The 14,325-nt window shown below is 35.2% G+C and overlaps 1 protein-coding gene across 2 annotated transcripts; it reads left to right on the forward strand.

The window, feature by feature from the left end:
- Nucleotides 1-1,177: 1,177 nt before the first annotated feature.
- On the forward strand, nucleotides 1,178-7,712 carry LOC147399358 (protein FATTY ACID EXPORT 3, chloroplastic-like). Of its 2 annotated transcripts, XM_086444669.1 has the most exons (7): nucleotides 1,180-1,547; nucleotides 2,816-3,206; nucleotides 3,378-3,545; nucleotides 5,301-5,347; nucleotides 5,737-5,774; nucleotides 7,179-7,280; nucleotides 7,411-7,712. In XM_086444669.1, the coding sequence occupies exons 1-6, from the start codon at nucleotides 1,341-1,343 to the stop codon at nucleotides 7,267-7,269; spliced, it is 942 nt and encodes a 313-aa protein (XP_086300795.1). In that variant the 5' UTR covers nucleotides 1,180-1,340; the 3' UTR covers nucleotides 7,270-7,280; nucleotides 7,411-7,712. The 2 variants fall into 2 exon arrangements, 1 of the variants encoding a protein (XP_086300795.1); XR_015179036.1 differs by lacking the exon at nucleotides 5,301-5,347 and having other exon boundaries at nucleotides 1,178-1,547.
- The last annotated feature ends 6,613 nt before the right edge of the window (nucleotides 7,713-14,325 follow it).

Genomic DNA, 14,325 nt, shown 5'->3' on the forward strand with positions numbered 1-14,325 from the left:
CTCCTTGAAAATGATACGTGTACTTCAAAAAAAAGGGGTTCTATGAAAATTTTGAAGCTATACAAATTTTTTCCTTATATTGCTGAGTTGACGGGTTAGCTTAGCTGCTTGTGAGCTCTCTCATACCATCATCCCCACTCATTTTGCTCAGGCCTTTGCGCGATTTTGTATTCCAATCTTTAAGCAATTCAATGGATCTTAGTGTGAGACTGATCCCACTATTAGAATCAAATCCAGTTCAAATTTTGCGCGATCCACAATTCACCTGGCCCCACCTCGTACATTACCTGTACTGATTGATCTATATCTTAAGGTGCAATACGCTTGTGCCTTGGTAGGAAAAGTGCTTTACTTGGCTATCGAGGCATGTAATGTTGCTCTCAATCTTGGATTTGCTTTTGCATCTGTTCTTTGCTTGTCCTACTTTAAATTAGAATACAATTAAAAATATTTGTTATTGATTAAAATATCCTTTGTACTGGTTAAATTGGAGGTAGTTGGGATTATTTGTTCATATTCGTGAAAGCAGGGGGTGCATATCATACAACAGGCTTATCATAATAGATTACACTCCTCACTCCTAATTCTTTAACAAATAAAATTCTTAATCGACTTATATTTTTTTTTTTTTTTAAAGCAAACAAAATAATTGTATTTAAAATCAAATTCTTAACGGACTTAATATGCAGTTGATGCCCAAGGATTGTGGCGGGAGGGGATCCTCTGTAGTACTATTTCTTGTATTTCTCTTTGGTGAATGTTGATTATTATAAAATGAAAAGTTAAAAAGAAAATCAAACACTTATACATGTGAGGATTATGATGAAGATCAAATATTTTTTTTAAAAGTCTAATTTTTTTTAAATCTAATCTAAGATTTTGAAAATGGACAATCTCTCAACTCTAATCTTTAAGGAGTGAATGTTTGCATCTTTACGTCGTGGTGCTTCTTCAACCGTTGAAATTCACTATAGAGAATTGGAGAGGAAAAGTATCATAGAGGATCTCCCTAAATCAATAAAATCAGATTTATTAATTAATGAGCCACGTAGTGGATGAAGACTAGCCCAAGTGTTGGGGTTATTTCAGTGACACGTGTCTTTAAATGTATCGAAAAGTTGAGTTCTAAACTCGCTTACCGGAGTAGAGGATTTAGTCTTATTTTAGTAGAGAAGCCTATAAGAACATGGGGGCAGTATAGTTCGACACATAATCAGATCCACTGTCCCTCTGTATTTCCGCCATTTCTCTCTCACGGGTTTTGATCTCTCTGTCACAGTGCCTATACTGCCACACTCCACAGCTTCGTTACGTACGTAAAACCTAACCCTAATTTCTCTATGTGGAGAGGTTCCATGGCCCTATCTCGCTTTCCTTCGCCTTCCCCTCTTCGATTTCAAGCTCTCCTTCACCCTCACAGTCAGAGAATGTCCATTGTCGCTCAACGCGTTTCTCCGAAAGGGCTTGAAACTCGTTTACTTTCGCTCGATCGTAGAAGTTCCAAGCACCGATTCGTTGTTTCATGCGCGGCTTCACACGAAGATTCAGTGAGCCCGATTCTAGATTTTTTTCTTAATTTCTCATTTTCTATGATTTTTTTTCTTGCATCCTTACTGTTTCAACAAATTTGAGCCAAATCTCGATTATTGGTTGTATTGAATATCATTATAATGTCAAATACAGAAAATTAGCGATCTTGTAAGCTAATATAGGCTCCAATTTTTAGAATTCAGAAGCTCTTTCGAAGCAGAAGAGGATGACTAATGACTTGCTGTATTAAGGTGTATTGAGAAACTTCTGCGATAGTTCACGAAGATGTTTTGGCTGAATGTGGGTATTGGTTGATTTGTGAGGGTAAAGAATTGATGGTGAGTATTAGGGTTTTTAAGGAAGGTTGCATTTAAGTTAGAAAATGAAAATTAGGGGAAAGGAGAATAATGTAGTTTTAGATGGAATTACATGGTACTTTGTAGTAATGGTGGTGCCTCCGCCATTTGGAGAGCCCGACAGCATTTATTCCTGAAATTAAATGAGATTTCTCACATTTAATTGATGGCAAACTTTTTTATAAAATATAGAAGGGTTTGATGTGCAGAAAATTATTCTTTTTTCTCCATTTGATGATGGTGTTGGTGTTGGTTTGTTCTAATAGTTAATATGTGTTTGCTGGAGACATTCCCTTTAGAACTAGGATGCTTAGGGTATTGAGTGGGAGGTTGGTTTTAGACACTATTGAGGGCAAATGTAAATTTTGTATCTAATTTCAGCCACAAAGAGAGTGGGGTTTCATTTGCTAGGCATTAGGAGGTTAATTAAGGATCTGAGATTTGGTTACAGGAAAATCTTACAAGATACATGAGATTTACAGCAGGTTGTGTGAATTCTTAATTTAAACTTTGGATTGTATTTCTTCAAGATTCATTTTTCGTATTTGACATGTATTCCAAGGATATATAATCCAGCAGATTTGACTTAAGGTCTACGACCCCTGTTGTGGACCTTGGGTGTACTTGACACACTTTGGTTTAGTAGTAGTAGTTTCTTTTCATTTGGAATGTAAGGTTCTATTACATTGACATCTTATTGTTTCAACTTGAGGGCCAGTTAGGGTTCCACTTCCCTTAATGTTGGAACTGCTTTATTTGGTGAAAGAGGATGTTTATCTTTCGCTTAGACATAAGTTGTGTTCAATCCTTTTTTTTTTTTATGTGTGTGTGTGTGGAGGGGGGGTCTTAATTCCAAGCTCTAGTAATTTACTTGATCCTTGTTTGGAGTCTTTATATCTCTCCATTTTTTATCTTTGTTTATTAAACAGCATCCAGAGATTGAAGTGGAAAAGAGAAAGAGTGAGATTGAAGCAGGAAGCGAGGAATCACAAGAAGCATGGAAGGAAATTCTGGAATCATTCAAGGAACAAGCCATAAAGATGCAGGGCATGTCACAAGAAGCATATGAGTTGTACTCTGAAAAATCAATGGTTATTCTGAAGGAAATTTCAGAGCAGTTGAAAATTCAAGCAGATAAAGCAAGACATGATTTGAGTATAATAGCAAAAGAAATCAGTGAAGAGGGTAAGGTGTATCTCTCCACAGCAGCAGTTAATTCCCCTGAGGAGGTGAAGGATATTGTGGAAACTTTTGCCACCTCAACGGATGATTTGAAAAAAGTATCTGAAGTTCGAGACTTTTACCTTGGGGTCCCATATGGTATGTACCATTTATATCAAATGCGGATTTATATTTGATGTAATTCTCTAGTTTTTTCTTTTCTTTTTATTTAATAACCTTTTGCTGTGACTCAGTGAGGTGACATGTGTTAGTGCTAAATTCTTTTGTTTTGACTTCAATCTTTGTCTTAGAACGTTATATTCTCTGCAGGTGCATTTCTTTCTCTTGGGGGCTTTCTTTCCTTCATGGCAACTGGAAGCATTCCTGCCATTAGGTTTGGTGTTATCTTAGGTGGTACTCTTTTGGCCTTGAGTATATCAAGTCTTAGATCATGGAAAAAAGGAGAATCATCTGATCTGGCTTTGAAAGGGCAAGCAGGTCAGTATGCCCAATATCAGGCCTATGATTAACTGGTATTGTAGCAAATGATTGAAGTTCATCTTATTCTACATATGTGATTTATTAGTGTCGATGCATATTTCGATTCATACTTATGTTACAAAAAAGAAGCTTCTTGAGAACCATGTAGATTGACCTCTTGGTACCAATCTTTATCAAGTTAATCTAAGACAATGCAATTAGTTAGGTTTTTTTTTATAAAAAAAAAAAAAAAAATCCCTGATCAGTAGAACAGATATCCCAATAAAAGGAAGAACTAACGGATACAATAAAAGAAAAAAGGCCTACTAGTGGAAGAGGGTCTTAGGGGAACCCGACAAAAAAAAATGATGCTAGCTCTAGAGCCTATAATCCAATCTAGAGATGAAGTCCTCAAACTGATATTCCTTAAACTTCAGAAGGATCATAGGCCATAAATATGAAAGATATTAAATCTTCATTTGCGATGGACTCGAAGCTCTCCTTATTTTGAAACGCTTGTTTGTTCTTTTCCTTCCAAATGGCCTGACACTCTCCAAAAGAAAGGAGCTTCCTAAGAAAATTTTTCTTTCTTGGAAAATTCCTCAGCATGCCAAATCTTAAAAGCAGGCAAAAACCAATGAGACATTGTCGAAGACATCCCTAATATGGGCAAAAACTCCATCCAGATGATTCAAGCATGGGGCAATGACTAAGCAAAATTTTCATTCTCTCTTCCAGAGCCTTGCATATCACACATCTATTTGGCTTCGAAAACCTCTACTCTAAAGATTGTTAATAGTGAGGATCTTTTCTCACATTGCTGTCCAGATGAGAAAAAGGAGACCTTAGAGGGACAGGATTTCCATATCTTGGTAGCTGGAAAGAGATGAAGTTTCTATGAGACTATTCTTTAGTGTTTATCATCAAGCAGAAAATTGTTCTTTAGTTTGCCTTCAAATTCATCAAAAATTAAGTAACTGTTCATTCGTGCCTGAAGGGCATTGTGGAGATGTGTAGTGAGGAACTGTCTGCTTATCTCTAAAAGTTTGACCATGTTTTTAAGGTTAAGCAAAGCCTCCTTAATTGACATCCATACATAGGCACTGCTATTGATTTTTTTTATTTTACTTTTTGTTTATGTGCTTAATTTTTTCATTCATTATGTTGATCTCATTTTGTTGCTGTTTTTCTGCTGAGAACATTTGTATAAGTTCCCGTCGATTTTGTATGCATTGGGATAATTGTATAACTTAGCTTATGATTTACCATATAGCAATTGGAGGATAGAGGAGAACAATCTATCATCATAGCTGTGAAAATCGGGTATTATGAAGAGTTATTCATGTGCACAGTATATGAATAACTATGACTTTAAAACTGGGACAATAGTACTAATTTTAGGAGACATCACACTATATATTGACACCTGATGGTTTGGTTAGTATGTACCTCCTTTTGCAATTGCTATAAATAACTAAATTTACATTGATATATAAAGGGAGGATACCTTCATGACAATTATTTTATAGGTCATTCTGGTCTCATCCTTACTGCCAAAAACAGGTCCTTACACTTTCAAAGAATCACTTATATAATCTCAATGGTCCTGTCATTGATTTACATATCTAAGCTTCAGTTTTGATTCTTGATTGGGAACAGTAGTTGGAACTTGAAAGTATGGTTAAAATATCTTATTTTGTCATTGAATCATCTATTCCTTATATTTCAACTTGGTGACTCAGTCATTTTCTCACTGGAGTTTTGATACTGCAGCAATTGCTGTTATTCTTTTTGTGAGGGTGCTACGTTTATTTTATCAGGTAAAAGATTCTTCATCATGCAAGTATAAGTTTAGTAAATTCATAATGTTCGATGTTTGTTGGAATGCTATGTAAGAGAATGTGATGCATCATATTATGATGCATGAGATACATTGTATCATTATCAATGTATCTCATCACAAGGAAGGTAGTGATGGAAAATAATTAATGTAGCAATATCAATTAGGATATTCTACATTAGGAATATTAATAAAGTTGAATATTTATATATTATCTTGGTTGATGTAATCTCTATAAATACCCCATTAGGGCTCATGTAATATTCATCCAAGAATTCTCAATAAAATTCAGATTTTTTACATGCTATAGCTTCTGTCAACCTTCACGATTAATGTTACAGTTTCTGATACTTTTTCTTGTTCTTGCAGAGGCCATCATTTCCAAGTTCTTTTATGACCTTGATCAGGTATCCATGATTCTGGATATCTTAGTTTTTATTTGTGCTTATTTACCCCCCCCCCCCCCCCCCCCCCCCCCCCCAAAAAAAAAAAATGCTGTTTTCTATTATTTCTATATAATGAATCTCTCAACTCTCAATGCAATGGAGAAGCTTTTGGTTCTTCTTAGAGAAGAAAAATTAAATCATCTATATGGGCAAAACATTGATGCCTTTATTGTGACTCTACAGTGTTCATCGTTTACTCAAAATATCCTTTAATTTGTGCTGGATGACACTTGGTTGGGAGGTTTTGGTTGTACTTTTCTGTTGCCGTTCTCTTCTCTGTCCCCCAACTCCTTTGGTCCACTCGACCCATAACTACAACCATTACAGCTTTCTGTCATCACCTCTATTGTTGACCCTCTTCGCAACACCCAAACCACCCTTTATTTTCTTTTTTATCTCCATTGATTCTCCTTCACAACCACCAAGTCCAGCTTGCCCACCAAAAAAATCACCCCCCCCCCCCCCCCGGCGGCCCTGCTGTCTATCTTGTCATCAAGGATTTCGGCACCGAGATCACTGTCTTGAGCCGTGTTGCATTTGCACCGGTGCCGCCATCACCATGTTCCACATTCTTTATCATCAATATATTGCTCTCTCCCCATCGTTTTTTTTTTGTAGTTGAATGTATGCCTAACTCAAAAACAACTTGGGCTGAATTTCTACAGTGAATCGTTAGTTTTCAGTTGGTCCGTGAAAATCTTTCTGCAGTACTTTCAGTTCTTTATGCCAAGCATGGAAGATGTGCCATTTGAAGTTTATTGGTTGCTTGAATGAATTGTATGGGTCATATGCAAAGCTGATGCACCTAGAAAATGACCCGAGGAAAGTTCTATCTTGGAGGAAATTTCTTGAGCACCTATTATGGAAGGAGACTCGTCTTTTATAATGAGGCGATTAAGTTTATGCTTGGCTCACCTCACGTATCCTGTTGGAGTGATTCTTGCGTGATTTATTCCCTCAAATCACCTTACAAGTTTCCATTTTCTTTATCAAGTCAGTTCTTGAAAGTTGTCGATAAAGATGCAGGTCCTGCTGGGATCCTTGTTTCTTCCTATAATCTATCGTTATTATGATTCCATTGAAGCCTTAGTATATTCAATTAGTGAGTTATTAATATTACTTAATTTATATTTTATTAAATATGAGTACATATTTCAAGTTGCTATAAATTATTTCTTGTATATGATTCATAGATGCTTTTGCCTGTTGAAAGTTATTTTTGGCAGTATCTGGTTCTATTCCATGTATGCAGATTTTAGTTTGTATAGAACTTTAGTGTCCTTTAGCCTCTCTTCTTGAGTGATCTCTATCATCCGACTTTGCTTTAAAGAAAAAAATCTGACCCAAACGGCTAAATCTGTGCAGTGGTGCGATGGTCGTGTTCTATCTATATAGGATGACGTTGGATGGCAATCTCAAGAAAGGCACAAACACTAAACCTAGACCAGAAAATTAGTGCACTGCAAGGTTAGTATCTCCTCTTATTCTGTTTTTTTCTGCACAAAGAAGCTTTTTTGAGTTTTAAAATTATGCTTTTAAACATTTTTTATGTTTATTATTATTATTACAGAATCTCCATTCTGTTTATATGTATCAGGTTGAAGCAAGGTGTACCAACCGGACTTTGATGGCTTTGAGTGAATTTGGAAGTAATTAATGCTACAAGGGAGGGAGGGTTGAGGTGAGAGATGAATCAGGCCTTGTGTTTATATATGTTTTACTGGAACTGTGGTTGAACCAAGGAAAGGAACTCAGAAAATAAAGCAAAGAAGAATTGTATTACACAGATATAATGAAAACATTAACATCATTAGTTGGCCCCAGTTTTGATGGGATGTAGACTAGGAATTGGTTATTGTTTTTCCAGATAAGCTTTTATCTCCGAACTTTTTGTTGGAAGTTCAGTGCTCGGGGTATGAAATGTCTGGAAAAATCAATTTCCGAGGGAGTCCTTGCACCCAACCCTACCATTCCTCCAACTTCAAGAGTCGTTGATACACTGTGAGGTTGATTATAAACAACAAAAACAATCTCCACCACCCAAAAAAAAAAATAGTCGTGTCCTCGTTGGTGGCCTAAAATTGTACAATGTAAACCCGTGTACAATAAAGATAGATTTGCTTGGCTATCGCTACAAACTAGATTTATACATATGAAAATTGCTGGAACATGGGCCTTGATGCAAGAGAGCTGATTCCAAATTGGTAGTATATTCGTTCATTAATGAGCTAGAGGGCCAAAATAGTGTACCACATCGTTGACTTTTAGGAGACCCACGACAACAGGTGTAAATGAAGATATTTTATTTATTTATTTATTTATTATTAATAGAAATGTGTACTGATCGACATTGCCTTGGCACATGGGAACTTCTATTGATCACATCTTTTTGGCATGGGGCGTTGAGTTTTTATAACATAGAATTTGGTTTTGGAAAGTCCTTTGATTGTACAGTCAAATTATCTCAATATTTTCCAGGCAAAAAAGTGGCTCAATTATTTAAATGCCCACTGATTAAAATTTTTTTTTATTTTTTCCCGATAGAACTATTCTATACAAATCCTATGAATGTTCATGTTATCATAATCAACCATGATATTAAATTTTAACATCTTCAATCAAATGTCAAAATATCGCCACGTTACTTATAGCTGCTGACGTGGTATGTGCACATGCCACGTCAAACGAGTGCTTTTGTAGTCTGTTTATCACGACTCAACTCAATATAAATTACGACACGGTCCCCACTTGTGACTTGTGAGGAAGAAGAAGCAGAGAGAGAGAGAGAGACGGTTCATAAGTAAAATGTCCATCAAGTCATGTTGCCTGCCTGTGGATGCATCCGTCGAGAAAATCTCCCGTGACAGTACGAACACCCACATTGACTTTCTCGAAGATGAGGGAGGGGTTATCAAGTAAACAACCAAACGCAGCGCGTGAGTCTTGTCGTTTTACTGTCTTTTTAAATTTTTTTTTTTTTTTTTAAGGTTTACTGAACTACTGGACTGCACATGACATGACATTTCTATTATTAAATCGATCCACTAGTGAGGAGGTAGAAATATGAAGAAATAGAATTCCTTATTGAGTCCGACTAACCTTACTAACATAGTGAGGGATAAGAAGCCCTTAACCAAGACCTCAAGATTCGTAACACATCTCAAGTTTTTTTTTTTACGGTGGATGAGTCTTACTAACGCCTTTTTCCTCACTATCTTAGTAAAAAAAGGATTTCTCTTCCAATTTTGTAAGTGGCAAGTCTAAACCCTAACGTCACGGATATGTGAGCGCTTTCCGTTTTCCGTTCTATTTCAACTTTTAATAATATATATAACTCCGTTATCTGGACGCACATTCCTATGTTCCTATGTACAGCATAACGACATTGACTTTGTGAATTTCGAGTATTATTTTTATTTTTATTTTTAAATAAATTACATATTTACTTGTTCAAGACAGTCTCTGGCTGATGCTTGTTAAAAGTGAAGTACATTGCAGTGTGGCCCATGCCTTTTTCTATTGTTTGCCATATCAAATAGAGATTTTATACTGTCACATGTACCCTGGATTATTAAACCTCTACTATTAAATTTAAATACATTTCAAAATAGTAAGGGAATGATATAAGAATATTTACTTTCAAATTTTCATTGTAACACTCCCCCAACTTCAGAGAGAGAGAGGTACTCACTCCTTGAGCAAAATAATACTCAAAGAAGTAAACATGAACATTAGGTGAAAAAATTACTCATTTTGCTACTCTTCCTCTAAGTTGTTGCCCAAGGAGTACGAGTGAGAAAAAAAAAAGGAAAAAGAAAGAGGAGCCAACATAAGGGCACAAGCATAAAAGCTTTACTATGCACCGAAGTGACATCATTATGCAAATTTCGAACAAAAAGATTTATTGCAATCCTGAACTAGAGTGTTAAGTTGTAAGAATCATGATAATCTGACTATCCCACGTGGCACACTCAATCGACTCTCCTGACATAATAAGTTTGGAGATCGTAAATTTGTTGTATCCCAAGAGAACTGTGTATCTTAAGCCATACATATCTTCGGTTCTCAAACTTGTCATGTTAGGAGAGTCGATTGAGTGTGCCACATGAGTAGTAAGATCATCACGACTCAAGTTGTAATGAGACAACTAGGGAAATGAACCTTTTAAGATCAAAATAGTCTCTAAAACATTGCTCTTTAAGCATTTAAGTAAGTGGTGTTTACTTGCCAGTTCACGGGTTTTATACTTTTACCCTCTTATATTCATAATTCTCTCCCTCTCCAATTGATTAGTCTTTTGGAGCAGTTGGTTGGTTAGCATGGTATTAAAGCACTAGATTCGTATCGGTTACAGGTTTTATATTTTTTTACCTTTATGGATAAGGGTGAGTGTTGATTGTATATCTTCCTCCACTCTTGGGTGTATCATAGTTCAGTTAAGTCGCATGATCCTCTTATATTTATAGTTCTCCTCCTCTCCAACAAATCGATCTTTTGGAGCAGTTGGTTAGTTAACACCACATAATTAAACAAAAACATAGATTTTTCTCTATTCTCTCGAGTAATTTTGTTTTCTTTTCAATCATAGGTTTTTTTGGGCAAATAAATGTTAACGCAAATTATTAGGTTATCTGTACCATGGGTCGACATACCAAAACTCTACTTCCATTTACTTTATTTACAGATACAAAATATCTTAAAGATAGTGACTAAACATACACCTCAACTTCCTCCAAATATTTTTATAATGGTATTGTTTTGATTGTTTGGTAACAATTGCATATTCAAGAATAATTTGGACTTCTGCCCATGTGCGCACTAGGATTTTTAAAAGACCTAGAGAAGAAAAAGAAGAGAGGAAGAAAAAAAAAAGAAAAAGAAAAAAGAGAAGACCATGGGAAAGTCATAGAGGAGGATAGGATACAGAGACTACCATTGTTTATTTATTTGTTTTTGAGAAGTTAGGAGACAGATCACAGCAACCATCAATGTCTGTCTCTTCCTCTTTGGATGCTTGTCTAAAGCTATTTGCAGGATCCACTCGAAGAACCTTCAAATATACCCCAACGGCGCCATCTCATTACTAAAATGGACATCTAAATTAAGTCACTATAGCTAGCCGTGGGTCAGGAGTCAGATGAAAATTATTATTCTCTACAAGAGAAAAGTTTCGATACAACTTTTTCACATGGTGCCATTGAGAAAGACAAAAAAATTCAGAGCCCAAGGCCCTTTTTCAATCGAATCATGAACAAAATAATTTGATACATATACACCTAAACATCTCATTAATGAAAAATAACACGTAATGACGCACAAAAAATATTAAAGGTTTGCTACAAGCCTTTGATGGAAAATATTATTCAAGAACCCATCGAGGGTTGGTTAAGATGGTAATGTTGGAATTGGGTATGCTCCTTAGGTCTTGACTTCGAGCTTTTATATGTCCCTTCACGGCAATGTGATTACTTAAATAATGTCATGTAACAAGATGTTGGATGGGATGTGATATTCAGGGATTAATTTTGATGGATAAGATTATTTCATGAGTTGAGTAAAGTCTAATGAATTATGGTTAACCCACTACACTTAGAAATATCCTATTTAAAAAAAAAAAAAATTGTTCAAATCTTAAGTTAGAAATTAATTAAAAATCGTGATAATTTGACTACCTTACATGATAAACTCAATCAAGTATCTTGACGTGATAAGTTCGGGAACCATAGATATGTGTTTTTCGGGACACACGACAATACTTTCCCATAAAAAATGTATCTCGAGAGAATCATGTACTTCAAGGAGTGTAGATCTACGATTTTCAAACTTGTCACATCAGATAGTTGATAGAGTATGCCACATGGGATAGTTAGGTTATTACGACTCATTAACTAATCGTGAATCAGGTCGATTTTCTTAAGAATTTTCAAAAAATGATAGATTTGAATCGGGGTTGCTTTAAGGAAAAGTTGGTGAAACATTCAATTTTTATTACTTTTAGAATTTATAGTAATTGACCATTCATCGAGAGAAGAGGTTAAAATAAAAGGTGCAGATCTGTTGTTTGCAGTGATTGAGTGCATTTAAGGCGCCCCAATATGAAGAGGAGAGGAGTAAAGGCCCTTCATTTAATGAAATTAAGAAAAGCAACTGCCCGTATGCTTCACACCACAGTGCACTGTCTCCCACCTTCTTTATTACCCCCACCACACATTTATTACTTTTGCACCCTATTTATCCTCCCAACCTTTCTTTATTAAAGTTCTCTTTTCCTTTATTACTTTTTGTACCCTCTTTATCCTTCCACTCTGTTCCCCATTCCACCATATACTTCCCTTTCATTTACTTAAAATGCCATTACACAGTTAATTTCCCACATTGCCCCCACATTGAAGCGGGCTGCCCGCATTAAAGTTTGAAGGAATCCTTCTCATTATAAGACACGTAGAGTTTTGAATTTATTTCACACCCCTTAAATTTTTGCAAAAATTTGAAACACCTCATTAAAAATGCCACGTGTAATCTAATGAAGAAGGTTCCTTCAAAAAATTTCACTACATAAGAGATGGGGGGAATAGATTAGATAACGACCAACATGAAAATCAAAGATTTAATTAATAACTTATAAATGGTAGATCTGAAAAGAGTCATGATTTTCTGACACTCCCTAACTTAGCATGGGTTCTAATCACAGATCTTCTTCCTTGAGATACACAACAACACATCCCTATAAATATGTGTAATTGTGTATCCCTAGGAAAAAAGATTTATGGTTCTAACCCATGCCACATCGGGAGAGTATGTCAGAATTGGGGGTGTCAGAAAATCATTATTCATGTAAAAAGAGTTAGAATATTTAATATTTATGGGTTTATGTGTGGTTATTGTTGGTTTCAAAACTTGACTAACTTCAATCCACTAGATTTTCATCGGGTGAAGAAATCCAATTATTAATATTTAACTTTGTTGATCCTACTGATGAACATTGAAAATCAAGTAATTGATAGAAATTTTAACACAGTATCAATGTTTTTATTGGTTTAAACATCATCTTCAACTTCATTTATCGCCTTTATATAGCTATTTGAAATCCTTGTTGAATTGCAAGTTAATATTCTTGTATGGCTTTCGAAAACATAAAAACATGTTAGTTTTGAATCTTCGTGTAGAATCTATTCTACATGTACTAGATTAATGTCAAGGTCTATCTATTTGTTATACCACATGTTTAATTGGAGTCTAGAGCCAAGGGTTCATTTCTCGAACTCCGCAGTTAGTGATTGTGATTTTCCCGTGAATTAATTGGCTAACTTAGCTCTTGAGATTGAGTCAAATTTTTCTATATTCTCACAATTAAAAATAATTGATGAAGCGAGTCTCAATGTCCACATGGGTGCTTGCTATTAATTCAATACCTTAGTACATATAGTATTACATAACAAATTTGGACTCATTTTCATTTAATGATTATATCACGTGATCGAGTGAATTACTCGTCCGATGTTTCTTGAAATTGTTTTAATCAACTTTGTCCACATAATATTAACGTAATAGCACATTACATTATTCATCCCAAAAAATAATAAAGGAGAAGAATTATATCAGGTAGGCAATTTTATTAAAAAAATTAGGCATATTTTAATTTGAATTATGAATTATGAATTTTTTTCGTTCAATTTCAAGTAAAATTGAAGAACACGATTTGTTCATCCGACTCTAACTTTTGTAAAATGAAGTTTGACGATGATAATTGATTGTTACTTCAGAAACACTCTACGTTCTTAATAAAGTAAGTTTTGAATCCAAATGTGATATCACATTTTCTTATTATATGATTGTCAACTACGTCATAATGGCAATTATTATCCTTCATCTAGATGTCGTTGAAATTCGACAAAATTAGTATCAGAATATATTGAATTTTATTATTTTGTTTATTCAGAGTGGGTAGGTGCTCATGGTGTGAGTGCATTTCATCAATCAATAAGGCTTCATGTTCAAGCTTAAATAATATTGTTTTAGTCATTATTTCAAAGTCTCAAACCATAATTACTTCTAACTTGAATAATGGTTTGTTAGAGAAGAAACATTTGTTTTAATCACCTCCCTTAACAAATTAGCTTTTCGTAAGGGGTAATATCGTCAATTTAAAGGAGAAAAAAAAAAAAGTGGGTTGTTAGCCTGTACCCGATTTTCTTCGCACGTCACCCGGCACACTGATTGGTTTTGTGCACAAGTTCATGAATGGTGGGCCAATCAAATACTCATCGTATAACACAATCATTGTCTAAAACGTGGCGTGTGATGAAATAAGGGGAGTCGGTTAATAAACCATAATCGGGAGTACAAGATCCTAAGAAAGCAAAGCTAAAGACTAAAGGCTGAAGTGTGTCATATTCGTAATTTTCAGGAATTCTACGGACCATTTCGGAATCTTGGGTGTTTTTATAATCAATTTCGCCACGTAGGAACGCAGACACTTGTCTTCCACATTGGATTCCTTTTGACCGAAAAG

The sequence above is a fragment of the Akebia trifoliata genome, chromosome 6, assembly GCF_017979445.1.
Source record: "Akebia trifoliata isolate Shusen 1 chromosome 6, ASM1797944v1, whole genome shotgun sequence".
NCBI lineage: Eukaryota > Viridiplantae > Streptophyta > Magnoliopsida > Ranunculales > Lardizabalaceae > Akebia > Akebia trifoliata.

Excerpts from the sequence above, each read along its gene's own strand:
- LOC147399358 (XM_086444669.1), top strand. The coding sequence starts at position 1,341 with ATGTGGAGAGGTTCCATGGCCCTATCTCGCTTTCCTTCGCCTTCCCCT. Across the intron at positions 1,548-2,815 it reads CGGCTTCACACGAAGATTCA|CATCCAGAGATTGAAGTGGA; the intron begins GTGAGCCCGATT and ends TTTATTAAACAG. Across the intron at positions 3,207-3,377 it reads TTACCTTGGGGTCCCATATG|GTGCATTTCTTTCTCTTGGG; the intron begins GTATGTACCATT and ends TATTCTCTGCAG.